This window comes from Nelusetta ayraudi, unplaced genomic scaffold (assembly GCF_046127955.1).
Source record: "Nelusetta ayraudi isolate G7.1 ecotype Tasmania unplaced genomic scaffold, CSIRO-AGI_Nayr_v1 ptg000031l, whole genome shotgun sequence".
Classification (NCBI taxonomy): domain Eukaryota; kingdom Metazoa; phylum Chordata; class Actinopteri; order Tetraodontiformes; family Monacanthidae; genus Nelusetta; species Nelusetta ayraudi.
In genome coordinates, this window is record NW_027466081.1 from 5,134,544 (window position 1) to 5,153,668 (window position 19,125).

Sequence of the window (19,125 nt, forward strand, 5' to 3'; positions counted from 1 at the left end):
CACACACACACACACACGCATGATAATTAAAGGTCCCCCATTTAGCTCATTTTCAGATCATTATCTTTCATCATGGAGGAGCCTAACATGGTTACTTAGACCTCCAGAAAACAGTATTCTTATGGCTGCTAATGGGTGTGAAGAACACAAAAATATGAAATGGATGTCAAATCCTTGGGCGGACACTCGTCCCACCAGCTGCCGTACAAATTTGTTGCAATAAAATATTCAATCTGAGGGGCTTCTAATGAAAAATTTGAAACTATGCTATACTGCACTACTGACAAAAATTTTAGGGGCATTTTATTCATCGAAGTTTTCATTTTCAGGCATTTTGGGTACACAAAGAAGATTATTCCAAAGACCAGTACCCCGAACTTTTAGCGACTAATGTTTTGTCGGATGTCTGTTGGATAGCTGGAGTCTCTTTTGCGTACATTCGCATGAACCGGCAGAGCACCAGCGAACCAAACAAGCCGAACTTGTGTGCGACACCTTTCCACAAGTTGTGTTTTTCAGATGATTGTCTTGATTTTCTGCGTCTTGATTGTCAAACAGCACTCGGCGCTGACAGACACAGATAATGAGCTTGTCAGCCATTGTTGTTGATGCTGTGGGGAGACTGCCGTGATGTACACGTCGCGCGCCACTGTGATGAGCCGTTTGAGGTGCGAACGATTGGAAAAAATGTTGAAAATTATTGAAAAGTTGACTTTTCCTGAGGCGCAATATTTGCGTTTAGGAAGAAAAAGATTTTAAAAAATTGGCCAATTGGCAGTGTTTGTCCAAAAATTCATCAATGGAACAAAGTGAATGCAAAAATAAAGATGTGCTTTTAAACCAAGAATCCAGTTTTAACCCCTGAACTGCAGTGATTTCATTCTCTCTCTCTCTCTCTCTCTCTCTTTACATTGTTGCTGAAAGTGCAGTTTTATTAGACTTTAAGACACTACTCTGGGTGATGCATTGGTACCTTTGGGGCTTATTTTAAGAGCTGTGGTTTTCAAGTAGTGAAATTTACTTCCAGTCCAGCAAAAGAAAGTAATAAAGATCGACTGGACAAGATACAGAGAGGAAACATTAATAAAGTCAACAATTTTGCACAATAAAAAAGTCAACATACTTATTTTTAAAACTGTGAATTTTCAGCCTCGGTAGATCTTTCTGTTCTTTTCACGGCGCCATATTTTGAATAGACGACCAAAACTTATTTCCAGTGTCAACTGTCAGGCACATGGGGGTGTTTAACTTCCTTGGCAGTCCTCATCACTTTCATAAGTTTTTGGAAATTGGATCAAAAACACTGCTGGACATTCCTGGAGCGAAAAAAGAAGGAAGAAAAAAAAAAAAAAACGAGGTTCTGGACGTGCTGCCGTGTCTTTTGATTTTGAAGCACGCAAGACTGATTAACTCTTGGCTCTGACGAGGAGGAGCCTCTATAGCTGCCCAAGCCAATATTCATGTATTAAGAAGAGACCGCGTTCCAGGCAGGAGTGCACGGGAAGTGGGCAGGATGATCTCTTGGAAACCGAACAGGTGGGAGGACCATGTGGCCCTACTCCTCCTACTCCTCCTTCTCCTCCTCCACCACCACCACCACCGGTCCTCCGGCTCCCCGGAGCCGAATGTCGGTCCTCGCCACCGCCACTGCGGCTTCTGCCGCTCTTTCGAGACACGCAGCTGCGTTCGACTCAGTGTTTCCCAGCCGCAGCAGCTCGCGGTTTCTCTCCTCCTCGGCCGCACAGCCTGCACTGACTCGGAGAGGAATGTTGCAGGCGGCTTTATAGGCCTCTAAAAATAACTCACTCCCTCACTGCCATGTAGGGGCCGGACTGACAGAGCCGCGCGGCCAATGGGGCTCGTCCTTCCTCCTTGAAGCTCCGCCCACTCCGCCGCTCTTGGCGCCTCCTTAATTGGACGTCAGTGACATCATCAGCCCCATTTGCCTTATTAGGTCACGCATGAAATTGATTGGCAGGTGGCTCCGCCCCCCCGCCGCCGCTGCCGCCGCCGGACTCCCGCCCCTCTCGTGCCGGCCGCCTGGTTTGCGAGCGGGGGCTCCAGTCTCGCTGCTGCTGGAGGAGCAAACCTGGCAACCTGGCAGCGCGCTCACGGAGGGGCGACTGGCAATGCGGAAATAGATCTGGCACCCCCCAGCACGGAGCCGAGGAGCGAGAGGCGTGACAGAGCGAGCGGAGAGGAGCGGAGCGGGGCTTTGCAGTCGCACACATTCAAATTATCAACACTTTTTCTTTGCCGTTTCCCCCTTTTTTCCCCCTTCCCACGTTTGTTTTTGTTTTTTGTTTTTTTTTTTAAATTAACGCATCCAGGTGCGCTGATGATCAACACCAGCTGGGATTAATCCCCCCCCAACCCCGAACACTTTGGGCTTTTTTTTTTTAATTTCTCTTTAACTAGTCTAAGTGGAAAGAGGAGAAGAAGTGCGCTTTTTTTTAAAGTCTCTTGGATTCCGGACTTCTGTGCTGACTTTTCCTGTTTTTTTTTCCTTCTTATTTTGCTGCGCTCCAAGCATGGATGTGTTGGCGAATTACAGTATCTTCCAGGAACTCCAACTCGTCCACGATACCGGTTATTTCTCTGCGATGCCTTCCCTGGAGGAGAACTGGCAGCAGGTCAGAGATGATGCGCTTTCTCTTCCTTCATTTCATGAGAAATTTACAGGTTTTTTTTAAATGTAATATTTCATTCTCGTTTGTGTCGCACCCAGCTGCTGCTGCTGCTGCTGCTGTGCTTCCGCGCGTGTTTTTAGTTTTAGTTTTCAGTGGTGTGTTTTTTTTTTTTTTTCCTTCTTCTTCTTCTTCTTCTTCCTCCACCGCGTCAGTGAAGCAGCGGCTCCGAGTAGTTGCGTGTCCCGTTTCCCCTCCTTCCTCACATGGAACACGGCGAGGTCCGCTGACAGGAGAAAACACACACACGCACGCGCACTCTACCTCTCTCTCTCGCGCTCTCGCGCTCTCTCTGTAGCACGCGCACACAAAAGGGGGGCGGTGGTGTGTGTGTGTGTGTGTGTGTGTGTGTGTGTGTGTGTGTGTGTGTGTGTGTGTGTGTGGTGGTGGGGGGGGGGGTGTTAAGGACGGATTTTTAGGCACTAATGGCACTAATGGAAGAAAAAAAAACATCCTTTAAAATTACAAAACGCGCACACTCCGGCACGCGTTTACGCACGCGCCGCTCAATGGGAAGAATGAGCCACATGGTCCTTTAACGCACTTGAGGGTCTATTAAAGCCTCGTGTGAATGACCTATTCCGGGCTACCTGGTGCCGATGCTCACATTTAAAGCTAATAAGCCTCTCAAACATGTCAATGGGTTCGGATGAGCAGCAGTCACCTATTAGTTTCTACATTTAAAAAAAAAAAGAAAAAGAAAAAAAAAGAGTGGGTGGTGGGAGGGTCTGGTTTGCAGCTCTCTTACAGGAGCAGAGAGTATTTTTTTAAAAAATCTGTTTTTTTTTGTTTTGCTCACAGCACAGAAAGTGAAAGTTGCTTGTTGGGGTTTTTTAAGCAGGCAGTGATGGATCAGCAGCTCGCCGAGCTGTAGGAAATGGAATCTTGCTCTCCTTGCCTTTTGAGTTCGTTTTCGCCTGGAACGTGCAGCCCGGTGCTGATGCTCTTGAGTGGGGAGGGGTTCCAGGGGTTCCAGAAGATTGAAACTTTGAATGTAAATGTTAGCCTGGATTTTGTGTATGTGACTGGTGATGGTGGGGAGGGGGGGGGGGGGGGGGTTGCTGGGTTGCTCCGGTGCTGATGATGGAGTCTGATGTTGGTGCGACTGCTCTGATCGATTGACCAGTCTGTCAGCCATATGTGTTGGTGTAGTCGCACGCAAACACACACACACACACACACACACACACACACAGTGAGCGAGAGAGACGCACGTGCGCGGGCCGTGGAAGATGGACACATGCCTGATAGCCGGTGACTTGCCCTTAAATAATGTATCCACATCTGCCACTGTTTATTTGCAGATGATCCTGATGAATTATGCATCGTCAGCCATTATTGAAGCCTCGCAGGCGACCGGCCACTTTGTTTTATGGCTCTTATCTCGGATGTTAATGTCTGCTCTTCCTGTATTTTACACTGATATGCGAGGAAGAGGTGGTGGGGGGGGGGTATTGGATGGTTATATATCATTGCAAACAGTAAAATGAAATTTCCAAACGGTGATTGACTGATGCAATATCGTGGAACTGCATCGGGATTTTCTTTTTTTTTTTTCCGTGCGTGTGTGCGTTATTCATGTTTAGCCTCACCGTCTTCCTTGAATGCAACCCTCAAGGACGAGCAGAAATTAGCCTCGGGAGACTTTTGGTCGCGTGACATTTGTTGTTTCAGTTGTTCTCGGCCCAGACATTGGAGGGGAAAAAGAAGAAAAAAAAGAAGAAGAAGAAGAAGAAGCTCAAAGCTGCCAGCGCTGGAAGTTATAAGCTATCATTTCCACTCGGGACATGTGGAACCAACGGGAGGACTGAGAGTGGAACTAATTCCTGTCTGCATAGTGGTGGAAGCCTCCAGGCTCCACATCTCCTTGGAAACATCTTCCAGCGCGTCTGCTGCCAGCTGTGGACCTTCCTGGGTCTTTTTTGCACGCTGTCGTCGGACGTCGTTGCTCTCGCCGGAGAGAGTTTGAATGAAAATTCATTAACACGCCGTTGTGTTATTTGGCAGTCGCTCGGTGTGTGGAGCCAACAGGATTTGAAGGCCTTGGTCTGCTTAAGACTTCACACCCGCCAGTTGATGTCCAGCAAAGCAGTTCAGTCGCAATCTCCCCCGTTATCCTCGTGTGAAAATGATTGTGCAGATGATGCTGGGCTGTTCCACAGAGTTGATCTGTGTGTGTGTGTGTGTGTGTGTGTGTGTGTGTGTGTGTGTGTGTGTGTGTGTGTGTGTGTGTGTGTGTGTGAACACGGTCCAGAATTAGGCTCCGACAGCGTTGCTCCTGACTGACTGTGTTACTGACACAAATTCTTACTGCCTCGTCCTATTTTAGTCCAAACAGCGCTCGGTTCCAGTCCCGCTAGCCTATTTTCCAACCTCCCTCTGCCGATAATTGATTGAGATGTTTCACCGTCGTCTTTCAGCTGTGACATCACGTCTCTTTATTTCCTCTCCCTCTCTCTGAGAAACCCAAATGTTTGCTCAGAGTTGGAAACGTGGAATCGTCGGAGCAAATAAGTCGCACCGTCCTTTTGGCAGATAAGCTGAGTCCTCGTCTCCCCGCGTGGTTAATAACCTGTCGTCGGCGCCGCCGGCCGTGCCGGTGGAAGCGTGAGGGGGAGAATCCTGAGCAGCCTGGCGTCGGCGTCACCGCTGTTCCTGTAACCTCTGCCTGCCTCAGCAAGCTGGGGGGGAAAAAAAAGCTCAGCGGCGTCACACATCTGCCGACATCAAACAGCTTTCTTTTGTTTTTTTGTTTTTTTACACGTCTTCGTCACAGGAGCACGCGGTCCGGAACTTTATGACGGGCCTCTGAGTCCGAGACCAAGGCTCTGAATTAAAAACTCAGCGGATTAGTGGGCGGTGACGACCAGCTGACCTGAATCACGGCCTGAAACGTTTACAGAACAACTCACCGTACCGGCAAATGGGCTCTGGGTAAAAAGTCAGCCACGTGTAGTTCCGCTCTCCACCTCCAGAGGCCCCCACATGAGGCCTGAGAGAGGCACTTGTGGGCGCACTTCTCTTTGTTTTGCGGGAACCTTCTCATCCCCCCCTGAGCCTGACGTCTGCACGCCGACTCAATCCGGAGCTCCCGCGTCAAACGTGCAGACGCATCAGAGCGCATCCGACTCTTATTAGGCTCCTGCGACGCTTCACCTTCCTCCGGTCGCCACCTGCTGTGCGTCAGATCCCCCCCCCCAACCTCCCCTCCCCAAGATGTGAGTCCTTGTCAGAGCCGCTTTAAAATGACCTCTGCGCTGTGTTCCTTGTCACCGGGCCGGCTGCTGACTGAGCCCCAGATGTGCTCGCAGTGAGCCTGCTGAAGCCCTCTCGTTCTTTTTTTTTTTTTTTTTCCTCCATCCGTTCATTTATAGCGGTTACTCTGACATCGGTGGAAAAAGTGAAACAATTTGGTGAAATATTTTTTGGAATTTTGTGAATTGCGATTAAAAAAGGAGAGTTTTTTTCCTTATTTTTTCAACTCTTCTTCCCTCTTCTGTCTCCCAGTGTTCCCCCCGATTCACTCCATCTCTCACTCTCTCCCTTTCTCAAACATCAACACACGCGCGTGCGTATACACACACACACACACACACACACACACACACACACACACACACACACACACGCTTGGCTGGCATGGACTAATGGAAAGCTATGGTCTGGCAGGACTCATCCTGCCACTTTCGACAGTAATTGGTCGTTTGCTGTCAGGCGGACAGAGAAGTGCACGCAGGCGCACACACACACACACACGCACAAACAAACTGCCATATTTGTGTGTGTTTCATTTATCTTCCCCGTCCGTCGCTGCTTCATGCTTCTGCTCTTTGTTTCCGCGCACTGGTGTGTCTTTTATCAGCTGCTTTGCATCCTGACCAAACTCTCTCTCTCCCTCTCTCTCTCACACACACACACACACACACACACACCCCCGTCGATCAGCCCTGGTCGCCTCTGACGGCAGGTGCCAGTGTTTTGCATATAATTGCCCCATCTCCGCAGGTTGGGAATGACGTTAGAGGCTCCGGGGATTTTTTTTTAAAAAAATTTTTCCGCTTGTGTCCGAGGATAAAATGGCAAACCCAGACTTTCCAATTAGACATAATCCATTTAGTTGAAAGCAGAGCTTTCTGCCAAGGTCTGGCCGCGGAGGCAGCGGTGACGGGGACAGAAGACCAGTCGGTCGGTCGTCATGCGGCTGTTGTGAAAACAGAAGCTGCATTTCCATAGTGAAATGGGGCTCGGCGTGCAGGTGAGCCGCGATGCGTTCAGGAGCCCCCGGCAGTCGTTCAAAGTCACGCCCCCTGCACACTCTTGCTGGTGTCGTTACTGGATCTCAATCCATCTGCTGGCGAGCTGATCTGGCGGTAGCCATGGAAGACCGACTCGTGTTGTTTTGCTGATACACTGCGTCTCTGTTTGGCCCGACGAGCGTTGTTTCTCGAGAGGCGGCGCATTCGCCGTCGCAACCAGCTGCTGGTTTTTGTGCAAATTTTTAAATTTCAGGGATGCAACAGCGAAAAATGGGCCATAAAGTTCGGTATGGGTGTGTCTTTTTCAGAACTGCACTTGTCTGTGCCCGTTAGCTTCCGCGCTCAAACAGATCAAGCAGCGGAACAAAAGTGGCGAATGCTGCGACTGGAGAAGCGAGTGACAAAGTTTTGGGGGAAAATTTCAGATGCCCGAGGGTTGTTGAGTTTTGTTTTTTTTTATTTATTCAAATCGCATGGAAGCATTTTGTTTTCTCCGTGTGGAGAAACGATAAAAGAGAAAATGTGTCAAACAGACAGAAAACAAACACGCAGACACGTTGGAATGTTCAAAGTTAAGCCGCACTTCTTTTTCCCCCGCCAAACGAATTTAAAAAGATATTCCAGTATTAGGAATATTAATATCGCCTCAGATTTATCGGACAGGCGGTTGGACTCTCACCCTGTTGTTTGCCTAAAACGCCAGTGGCCATCTCCTGCAACTGTTTCCAACTCTCTCATGTTTCCAGAATGAACCAGAACCACAAACAGCTCTGCTGAAGCGCTCCACTGCTGGAACTTGCTGGCCTTGTTGCTCAGACACTGTGGAAAAAAAAAATCTGCTGCAAACTTCATTTCATCAGATTTTTTTTTGTTTTTTTCCCCCAAATTTTGCATGAAGGCAGATTATGACCATGGGAGGGGGGGGGGGGTATTTTGGATTTTACTGGATTTTACCTCAGAAAGCTAGAATGAATTTGATTCAGATCTGTTTGCATGTTCAAACCGAGACTCTGCTTGTCGCTGCAACTTCATGAACCTGTTTAAATATCTGCAGGGACTCGTTTTCTTTCTTTTTTTTCTCTCTCTCTCTCTCCGCATCATTCTCTGCCTCTCTGTGTTTCCCTCGTGACTCAAGGCCGACCCTGGGAAGTTTGACAAGATAATGAATTGCAATACACGCTGCAGTTTTTCACATTTCACAAGCCAGTAACTCCGTCTGCCGAGACGCAACGCCGAGGAAAGAAAACAACCGGCGGACACGACGCAGGAAGACAAATAAATCCAGGGGAAAGTTTTCAGCCTCCCATCGCAATCTGTCCGGCGTTAGCGCGAAAACCTCCGCGCGCACACGCGTGCCGTTATGTAATTGTCTTCTGCGCACAGCTGCTTCCTCGTTGTCACAGATGACGGAATAGCAGGAAGGCGAGTGAGGCAAACAAAAGGATGGGAAGGGCGAGAGGAAAGTGTCAGAGTAGTGCAGGGAGGGGGGCCGAGGTGAAGGGGAGTCGGAAATTTAGCGGCTAGTTATGTAACGGCCAGGAACTCTGGATTCGAGACACCGTCCCGACTCGCTGCGGTATTTAAAATGTCAGAGCGGGCCACGAATCGCAGCTTTTTTTTTTTTAATTTATGCAACCCCCGCTTTATTAAAAGCATGCTTCTCCGGTTTTGTCCTCTCGGCACGCTCCTGCGTCGGCGCTAATTGGCTCCCGCTAGTGCGCAACTGTCGGCAGAGACACCTCGGCAGTCGTCTCCTCACCTGTTCCTTTCCACTTTTATCGGAGGTGTCAGAGGCAACCCGTGACTCCGGCAGCCTTTTCTCGAAGGGAGCGCTGAGCTTTTAATCCGCGTGGGTGTCGAATGTGGAAAATAAACTGAAATGGGTGAATAAAAGACAACCAAACAGGAAAACACAAAGTGCATTTATATAATCCGGTTTCTCCACGGCGAGGACTTTTCTAAGCGGAAGTGCACAGTAGGAGCAGGAGGACGGCTTGAAGTTAAAGTCCGAGGCAGAGGGGAGGGAAACAGCGGCGCTGCCATGAGGCCTGTTGGTGGTTCACGCAAACATGGTTGTTTTTGGTTGAGGCCGGCGGAATGATTGAGTGCGCGTCTTCTTTTTTCGCTCGATGATATTGTCATTATGGTGACAGGCCGACCTGGATTTACAACCGCTAGCCCCTCATTTGAGAAGTAGCAGGAGAAGACGCATCATCGGTAATTTCACTGGACAGGATGCACAGTGAAATCAGTCCTCTGCGTTGATCCATTGTCTTGCAGCAGCCGTCAAATGTCAGATTCAGGTCTTTATCAGTGTGTCAGTTCAAGAGCATTGAGTCAATATTAACAAATAGCGTGGTTTTTGTCGGTCATGGAAACTGGAGTTTAGCACGTTTTTGGTGTGAAGGTCTTGAAGGGAAATAAGTTACTCTGCAGGTCTCAGATCTTCTGTGCAGTGATGGGGCCACTGGGATTTTATGGCCAATAAAAATCTGAAGAATTAAAGAAACTATGAGCTACGTAAGCTCGAATGAGTATTCAGCGTGGCTTGGCATCTGCAGTTATAGTCATGTAACAGTGTGCGTGTGCATGTGTGTGGTCCTGGTACCTTGTTTACTTGCTGTGGCGGCTGATAGCATAGCCTGCTAAAATAGTCGCCTAGACTGTAATTTACAGGAAAAACAAAACAATACAGGAGAAACAGAAAGAGGGACGTCCTCCATCTGCTGTCTTATGGACTTACTTCATCATGTGACCACAAAAAAGTGATGCCCCCTTTATTTCTGTTGCGTATTTGTTTGCTCAGTGCAGCGCAGAACTGTAGCATCGAGCAGGGAAGCTCGATCCTATAAAGCCGATTTAAATTGGAACCAAGAGAAAAACCTTTTTTCTATTTAAAGTATATGTAATTATTGGGCACTGACAATGGAGAAAGATAAAGAAAAAATAGCTTTTATTAAAAAAAAATGGAAAGCTTCCGCCCCGAACCCTTCATCGCTTCACGCAGCCCGGTGCCAATATCCTCCTTAATATGAGCCGCTTTAATCACTGCATTCATTCACGCCCTCTTTTTCTATCATTTCCCAAACACGCACACTCACAGTTATTGTCTGCTCTCCATAATTTGAAAATCATTCTTTTTGTGTGTGCGTGTGTGTGTGTGGCTTACCACACACACACACTCACACCCTCGGACTAAGAGAAAAAAAAAAACAAAAAAAAACTCTTCCCATAATTCAGCGAGTGAATAAGGCATTCAGTCGACGGTGGCACAGATTAGATAAGAAAGTGAGCAGTCAGGCCGCCGTGGCGGGAAGGCAGAACAAATGAGCCGCGCACTCGTGACGGAGGGAGAGCGCCAACGCTGTGAAAGCCATCGTCCTGATCTTTCAAGATGAGTGCTCCTCTATGGAGAGCAACTCTGCGGCGCCATTCACCAGCGAGCCTGATTACTGCAGTTTACAAGGAGATTTAGCCATTCATCTCTTCATGCTCCGAGCGGCAGCCATTGTCTAGTACATCATGTGCCGCATGCTCATTGATTAAAAAATGTGGGGGCGCTGAGGGGGGAGGGGGGGTTGGCGGGCGCGGCGTCGCTCGGCAGGAAACGTGCCCGTTTGCTTTATTGCGCGCAGTCGGACGAAGGAAAAAGTTTCAATTTTTCTTTGTTTCTAATGGTGGGTTGGTGGTTTTGGTGGAAACTGCCCTCAAGGCCTGAGTAGAAGCTTTTAATAAAACAGATTTACCGTCCAAATTAGGAGGCTGGGAAATAATTCAGATGCATTTTTTTTTTTCTTAGCACGATTTCCTCGGGCCCGCAAAAGATAAACTGTCAATACCAAGCAAGCAATCTCGAGGCTGGAACTTGGGGTTTTTCCCAGATATTTGTCCGCTTTAAAAATAGATCTCCGAAAAAAGGAAGGAAGCAATCAATTTCACAGCGTTGCTCGCCATTCGGCGACTGTTCCGGGAAAACGCGAGCAGCAGGAAGTCGGCTGCTTGCTTGATGACTCAGAGCCCATTACCGAGTCTCTGTGGTTACCTCCTGTCGGCCGGTTGGCTGGACACTGGGCACTTTGTGATGTTCTTCCCGCATCACCTGCCATCATCTGCCCGTTCAGGAGCGCTTTGTATGGTCACTCACTCGGATGCCAGGTTTTGAATTTTGATTTTTTTTTTTTTTTTTTTCCTTTTTTCTTGACCTCCTTGAGGTGATTTTCCTCTCGATAGACATTCTTTCTTTTCTCCTCCGTTAAATGCCGGTTAAATACATTTTAATTTGGGAGACAGTTTCATTATGCAGCTGTTGTTGTGATTAAGAGGAATCCTCACACACACACACACACACACACATTGTGTGTGTGTGTGTGTGTGTGTGTGTGTGTCTACATCCTGCTGAGCCAGTGTTTGCAGACTGATTGGCTTAGGGATAAAACCTTGTGACCTGGCAGCGGTCCAGCCCTCCCATTCTCTTCTCACCCATCTCTCTCTCTCTCTCTCTCTCTCACTCTCCCTCTCTCTTTGACTGCCTTCCTTTGTCACATCCTCCTCTATTCTCTCCCCTACATCCCACAATTTCCCTACATTCCACATTTGTAGTGAGATTCCAAAAAAAAGAGGATGGTTACAGTCTGGGGCCTGCTGCCTCAACTATGTTTTTCACAAATATCTGGCCTTTGTTTTCTCATCCTGAACTCCGGTGCGCTGGCCTTTGCTCAGTCACTTCTCTCCAGACAACAAAACCACCGTTTACACCCTCCTGCAAAACGCTGGGTTTTAGCCCTGCTGCCTAAACTAATGCTTGGTCGGCTCAAAGCTGACCCTGAGGCTGGATCCAGCCGCTTGCAGGCGGGGGTGTGTGGTCACTAACCTGGGCACAAGTACGCCCTTGGTGACATCACCAACCGTCTGAACCCCGGAGCAGTTGAGTGAGTTCTGGCTCGGGACGCCTGCAGAATTGATATCAGCAAGCGCTGGTGAGTTTCGCACGCGGCGGGGCGCGCAACTCTAAAGTTTTCAAAGGCCCAAAATAATGTCAAGCAGACTAACAATGAGGCACTATTTATATTTGCCTTTTTGTCATGCTGACTTTGTGCAGTATTTGCACAGCTGGCTGGAAACAAGCCCTCTTCCTGTTTCTTAGATCGTAGCTCCTGCGGTGAACTGGCGGCCACCAGGGTATGTTTGGTAATGACAGCATTCATAGTGTGGAAGTGGAGCAAGTTGACAATGGTAGAGGAAGTGTGTGTGTGTGTGTGTGTGTGTGCGTGTGTGTGGTACAGATACAGGCAAACAAGCGTTTATCTCTGTTCTTTCTGTTTAAAGGGACAGCAGCAGCCTTAATGGACAGCATTGAGCGGCACGGCGCGGCTTCATGCATGCATGGCTGTTACACACGTGTTTGTTGTCTGTGCGCGCACAATAAATGGGTCACATGCGTTGAAGGAGGATGACCTTGGGAATTTTTCTTCTCGCGGTTCTTTGTCTCAGTGAGCTGCAGGCAGTTTTTTGGGGTGGTTTAGGAAGGGTTAAAAGGACAGAGAGACTAAGCATTCCCCACCCGCTAAGTCCAAAATGTAAGTTAAGCAGTGCAGCCAAGTCCTAAATTGAATAAATATGATATAAGGGCTTCAAATTCTAATGATCAGGCTCGACTTTTTGAAGTCCAAGAAAGATTTCTGCTGACAACGCTGCAACCGCAAATGACACCGTGCCGACCCTGGAGGCTAACACTAGCTAGCTAGCATACTAACTAGCGCCACTGAGAGGAGGACAGCCCCTTTATATCTTGGAAGGTGGATTTTTCCATATTCATGGCCGACTGCATCATCAGAAACTCCCCTGAAGACGGAATAAGAGATCAGAAACAAGCCAGAGTTGGGATTCATCGTTGCTGCTGCCTTTATTAACTCTGAATAAAAGATAGGCACGACTCGCCGCACCAGCCACTTCTTCCTTCTTTTGCCTTAAATAAGGTGCGCGCCAATGGTGTTCTGTAACTTCTGCCGGTGCCGCTTTGGTGCTTAAACTATCCTGCGGTGTGCAGTTCGCAGTCAGTATTAGCTAAAGTTGCTAGCCACTGCAAAAGAAATGTCAACTCAAACACGACGTCATACCAAGTTCCAAATTCAAAACATAATGACCCATCAGCTGGCCAGGCCAGCAGCCCCCTCCTCAGATCAGGTGACGGAGATGACGAGAGCCGCACCGTTGCCCTCAGTGATCTCCCCAGACATCCCCTAGCCTGCGTGATGCGCCATTCTGCTCACATCTCATAGCGTGAGCAACGCTTGAGATGAAAGAGAAGATTATCGGTGCAGTTTCTGCACGTGATGCGTCTCCAACGCGCCTGGAAAAACTTTAAAGTTGCGCGTTCTGCACACTGGGTTTGCAACTGCGCGCTGGAGGCGCTGCGGCGGGGTGCGACTTTCAGGCCTCCCGCGGAGTTTCATTCAAGGTGCGATTTTTCCACAGCGACTGCACTCCAACAATGCCTCGCGCGTACGTGCGTCTTGCTAATTTTGTGATGCAAAAAGTCATTTCTCGTTTTGGGACTTTTGCAGTGGCTCCTGCTGCTGTCAAAGCAGTGTTGCATGTTGATGCTTCCTCATAAGCTCCCATCGGCTCCCCGTCTGATTTAATGGCCAGAAAATCTAACCGACATAAAAACAGCTGCGGGGCCTCAAATGCTGAATGCCTGATTCGTTGAATTGGATCCACTTCTTGTCAAGCGCCGCCCGTGTCTGTATGCCGCTTTGAAATGGCGGCCTAAAGTTTAGATGTGATATTGTTTGTGTGCTTAAAGTAAGAACGACTTCTTAACTGACAGCAAAAACCTCTGTTAGAAGAAGCCACCGACACCAGCAAACACCTGGATTGTCACTCTGACAACACAAGTGTCATTGGTTCAAACCAAAAAGCTCAAAGTATTCAGGATTGTTATCGTCTCCATCTCTGATTGTCTGTGATGGGAGCTCGACGCACACCCGCACACGCAAGTCTTTCCGAGGCGCCTTCAAGTCATCGAGGTTGGCACGGAAATCATTCCTCCGATCCGTGTCACTCCGAGAGCCTTTTGAACGTAATTCAGTCTGCCGAGAGTTTGAAAAACTCGCCGAAGCTCAAATAAATAAAGTCAGTTTGAGATTTATCGTCGCTCAGCTGTTACGCAAGCGTCTTGCCGTGTGTGGACAAATAGTTGTGGTGTCTGGCCCAGCGGTGCCATGCCTGCTATACTGGGATATGTGGGTCGGAAGCTATTTTAATCCACAATGTTGCCAGGAATACCTTAGGGAATAGACTGGTGCTCGCTGCAGTCTGTGTTTCTGCGTCCTTTCCTTTGTGTATGTGTCTGAGAGGCGGGGAATTAAAAGATGTCCTCAATAATGTTAGTTGACTTAAAAGTATAAAAAAAAAATAAAAAAAAAAAGCAGGTGTGGCATTTGTCTCAATTTTCATCTCTGGTGTCTCGCGCGAAAGCGAAAACGGAATTATAAATTGGATTTGGTTCTTTTTTTAAAAAAAACAAAAACAATAATAAATAAATAATGGTAATTAGCTTTTTACAAGCTAAAACAAATAGCCACACGTCTCCTTTAATTGAGTTTATTGTAGTTTGGATAATTGTCCGCCTCCAGGATACAGCAGGAGGCCAGTGTGTCCACAGGAAGAGCGGCCGCCACAGCAGCAGCAGCAGCAGCAGCAGCAGCAGCAGCAGCCGCCGCAGCAGCAGCAGCAGCAGCAGCAGCCGCAGCCCAGAGCAAAGACAAAAGTGACTGCACTTCAGATTTATGCACATTAGTGCGGACATGGCCTCCGTTTCCAGCTGGATGGCAAGCAAACTTCGCCGCGATGCCAGTGTGTGTGTGTGCGTGTGCGCGTGCGTGTGTGCGTGTGTGGGTCTGTGGGTCGAGGGAAGAGAGAGGGAGACATCTGAATTATTTAGGGTTGAACTGCAGGACACACCAAAGTGGCGAAATGGTGGGTGTTTCTCTTTTACCCCCAAGACAAGTTTGCCTTGCAAAGAGAGCTCCATCGCACACCCTCACACTCCCATGGATGGACGCACACGCAGCACACGCACACGCACGCACACACACGCAGCCGCGCACACAAAGGCATCCACCGTGTGAGTCATGTGGCCACCCGTTTTGCTTTCCAGCAAGGCCAATGAGATCAGTGGCTTGCTCGATGTCCAAATATGGTGTGATGACAGAGAGAGGCGCCTCTGGTGCGCACACAAAACACAAAACACACACACACACACACACACACACACACATAGATACTGGGCGAAATTAGGAGTTGTCATTCTGACGCCTGGAAGTGCATTTGAGGAAATGCATTTATCTAAAGAAACACAGAAAACAACAGTCAATTTTTTTTTGACACCTGTCCCACCCAGGTGTTGGCTCGGCCCACTGCAACCAACCTGTTTTTGTCGCCTTCCAAACTTGTGGAAGATCCAACAAAGGCATCAACGTCACCGGGAGGCTGAAGTCCAGTGTTTTTGACGGAGACTGTAAACAGAGGGCTAAATAGTCTGCAAACAGTCTCTGTGTTAAAAGCAGTAGAATACAGGAGCTGTAAAATGAATCATTTTGTTTTCACAAGTGACAAAATGACACCCGCGTGGATTCAAAAAAGAAAAACATCGAGCAAAAGTGACAAACGTGCTTCAGGGGGATCCGACAAAATCTGCTGAAGCAGCAGGAAGATGAATTTATCTTAACGGTGAACTTCAGATATTATCGAGGCAAATTAGTCATCATTTTAATTGGGACGGGGCGAAAAAAATGAGTTCACTTCATTAATCTTAGACACGGCAACTACTGTATCTCAGCGGGGGATGATCATGTTTCCGGGTCCTCCACACACACACACACACACACACACACACACACACACACACACACACACAGGAGTTTTAATATAAGTAGATTTTAAAAGTCGCCTCATTTTTCCGCCCCGCTGCTCACAGCGACAGGACAGCAGCAGCCTTTAAAGGGGGTGGGGGGGAACCCAAAACTGCACAGCAGATTGCATCATAAACCTGTCCAGACATCAGCGGGGCCTTTTGGTAAATGTGTGTGTTCTTGCCACTGATAAAAACCGCTTCCGTGTCAGGTTGTCTGAGCGTGCCGCAGTCATAACAATTGACGAGTCATAAATAATTCAGCGGGATGAAGACGTTCTTTCTCGCCCGGCGCTCGCAGTCAGCCTGGTGGTTTCCCCGCGACTCTTATTGTTTCTCCTCACGGGCCGCGATGATAACGCGCGCGACTCGGCCCAGAATGCAGTGGTTGGCTCAGTGGTCCGTGGCCTCGCTTTGATCCGTTTACATTCAGTCTGCTGCCGGTGATGAGACGAATGGCTGAGTTTAAACAGGCGGAACATAAAGGAAGGGATCAGCTGCCGCGGTCGTGCCTTAATGGACTGACCCTTTCTGCACGGCCGTGTGTGTGTGTGTGTGTGTGTGTGTGTGTGTGTGTGTGTGTGTGTGTGTGTGTGTGTGTGTGTGTCTGTGTGACGGGGTGCAGTGGAGGAGGGCTGATGTGAGGGATGAGGTCATTGTCTGGTGTGAGCATGCGTGACTCTTTGTGTGTGCGTGAAACAAAGGCAGTCGGGACTGTGTGTGTGTGTGTGTGTGTGTGTGTGTGTGTGTGTGTGTGTGTGTGTGTGTGTGTGTGTGTGTGTGTGTGTGTGTGTGTGTGAGAGAGAGAGGGATGACTTCATCCGTTTTGCATTTATTTATGATGAGCGTTACACCGCTGTGTGTGTGTGCGTGTGTCTATTCATGTGTGTGTGGTTTTGGACGCTAAAATCATTTTCTATTGATGCAACTTTTTGTTTTCTTTAGCTTCAACTGGCCTTTGAAAAAAAAACAAACAACGTTTTTTTCTCGTTGTAAACGAAAAAGTTTGGTAAGTTGTCGTGTTTTTCAAAAGGGCTCGTCAGTCGTATGTGTAGCGCAACATGAAACACGTGTTTGTTAAGCACTTTTAGCTTTAGCGCAAGGGGCAGAAAGGCGTTGGCGCTGGTTATTCCCAGCGGGCCGGGGCGAATCTACTTTGATCAGCCATTGAGAAATTTATCCCGCTTTGCCACGCTGTGGTAATCAGCTGGGACCCGAGATGGATCCATCCCAGGATAACCCAATCAACTGGCGCACCCTGATGAAATCTCTGCCAGGAAAAATTTGTGATGGATCCAGAATAATCTGTGAGTGTCGTCGTTGCAAAAAGGGGGCTTTTAAATGCTTTAAATACGGCGAAACCTTTTGTTTTCGACTGTTTTCTACCAGACATCTACCATTTCTCTGTCTTTTTTTTTTTTAAACGTGCCGCTCAGCAAACTGACCCGTTGTGACATCACAAAGGGCACCGATCGCTCTCCAAGGCCTTCTTTTTGTCTCTTGTACAACTAAAGGCTAAATATGTTGTTTTCTTTGGAGGCCGAGAGAGTTTTTGAATTATTGATTTCGCAATGGCAGCTGCAGCAGCTTACAGAAAAACACAGATCTGAAAATGGTTGCAGCACACGGGACCTTTCAGCTTTCCGGGGGTCCAAGGGGTCAAAAACATCCACATGAGTTGCAGCAGAACGCTGTCAGTGGTTTTATTGTCTGTGCTGACTGGTGCCCGACACGGTGCACTTGGAGCAAATGAGACCGGCTTAAGAAATGAGTTTTGTTTTATGGCATCAGTTGCAACAAGCTTTTGACACCTTTTATGATCGTGAACTTTTTTCTTTTTTTTCTTTCAATTTTGCGACACTCAACCAAAGCATGACTGTGAATTTTCTCTGCCTCCAACTTTTTTTTTTTCTTCTTTTTTTTATGTTTAAATTCCACAAATGGACAAACGGGAGCAAATTGATGTTTCACTCTCGAGCATCTGCTCACAGAAGCCAGCATTGCACTTGATCACTGGCCTTTTTTTTTTTTTTTTTTTTTTTGCTCTTGTCTCATCCTCCTTAAAAGGATAAACTGCGCTGGAATCATCTGAGTGGCTTGTGATGAGGTGGAGAGCAGCATGTGAAATTTGTTCTGTCTGATTTCCAGCCGAGCTGCAAACCGCTGTGGCTGGAGTGCTTCTCTCCGCCTCTCGTCATTTCTATAAACAATTTAACCAGAGAGCCTCGCCAGCCAGCCGGCCGGCAGCGTCAGTGTTGACTCTGATGCCCTCTGATGCCCATCAGAAGATTGCACACACTCCCAGTTAGTTCTGCTTTTTTATTTTTTATTTTCTATTTTTGAGGGGGGGAGTTGTCTTCAACTGGCACTCACAGTGAAAAGTCTAATCATGTGACAGTTCACTTAAATGGGTCTTCTGTGATATTTTAAAAGCTCATGGTCATTGTTGCTCCAAGCTACTACAACTTTTTTTTTTTTTTTTTTTTTTTTAGTCACATGAAAGTCTATTATGAGCGCAGCCGTTTGTAAACAATCAGTGGGTGGGAAGCAGAAAATATGGTCAGGTGTTGCTGCTGCTGTGGAGTTGCTGCACCGCTGATGTTCATGAGCTGCGTCCCAAACGTCCACTGGTTCACTGCAATGCAGCTCATGCCGGACGTATTTGTTTCAGTATATATACTGTTGTGCCAAGCGGCTCACTGATATTTTTTTTAATTGGTAAATGTAAGCTGATGGTAAACACGACAGTGGTGACAATACCTGATTCCAAGGGAAGGGAGCTAGCTTGTGGATGCTAACATTAGACAGTCATTTGCATTTTTGTTTTTTTCCCCTTTAACCATATTTAGCCAACAAAGAAGTCCAACCACTTTCTCTTTGTTGTTTCCAGCCAGCGGATACTGTTGTCTTCCATGCTAACGCTATTGCCCATTTCCCCTTCCATGAACATGGCGTTTATGGAGTTGTTGCATTAGCGAGTGTGCTAACACCAAATGCCCTTTGTCATCATGTCTCTGATTAAGGTGTGAAGTGTCCAAAGTCTGTTTTGAGACCATTTTGAGTGTTGTTTATTACAATAGTATGTAATAGGGGACACACCTATTGATTGAGCCATTTGGGTTTTTATATATATAAATACACTTCTTCATGTGCTTCTGTTCTGCCCACTGTTTTTTTTTTTTGTTTGGTTTTTTTTTGTATTTTCACAGTTATTAGGATGCTTTTCTTTGGCCCTTTGGTCCCTCTGGGCATTGCAGATAAGCGACGC

The 19,125-nt window shown here is 47.7% G+C and overlaps 1 protein-coding gene across 1 annotated transcript in view; it reads left to right on the forward strand.

The window, feature by feature from the left end:
• The first annotated feature begins 2,039 nt into the window (after window positions 1-2,039).
• klf7b (Kruppel like factor 7b) overlaps window positions 2,040-19,125 on the forward strand; it is a 55,740-nt gene continuing 38,654 nt past the window's right edge. Inside the window, exon 1 of the mRNA XM_076031032.1 lies at window positions 2,040-2,633. Within this exon, the coding sequence (XP_075887147.1) occupies window positions 2,532-2,633 (102 nt within the window). The 5' untranslated portion in view covers window positions 2,040-2,531. The remainder of the gene's footprint in view (window positions 2,634-19,125) is intronic.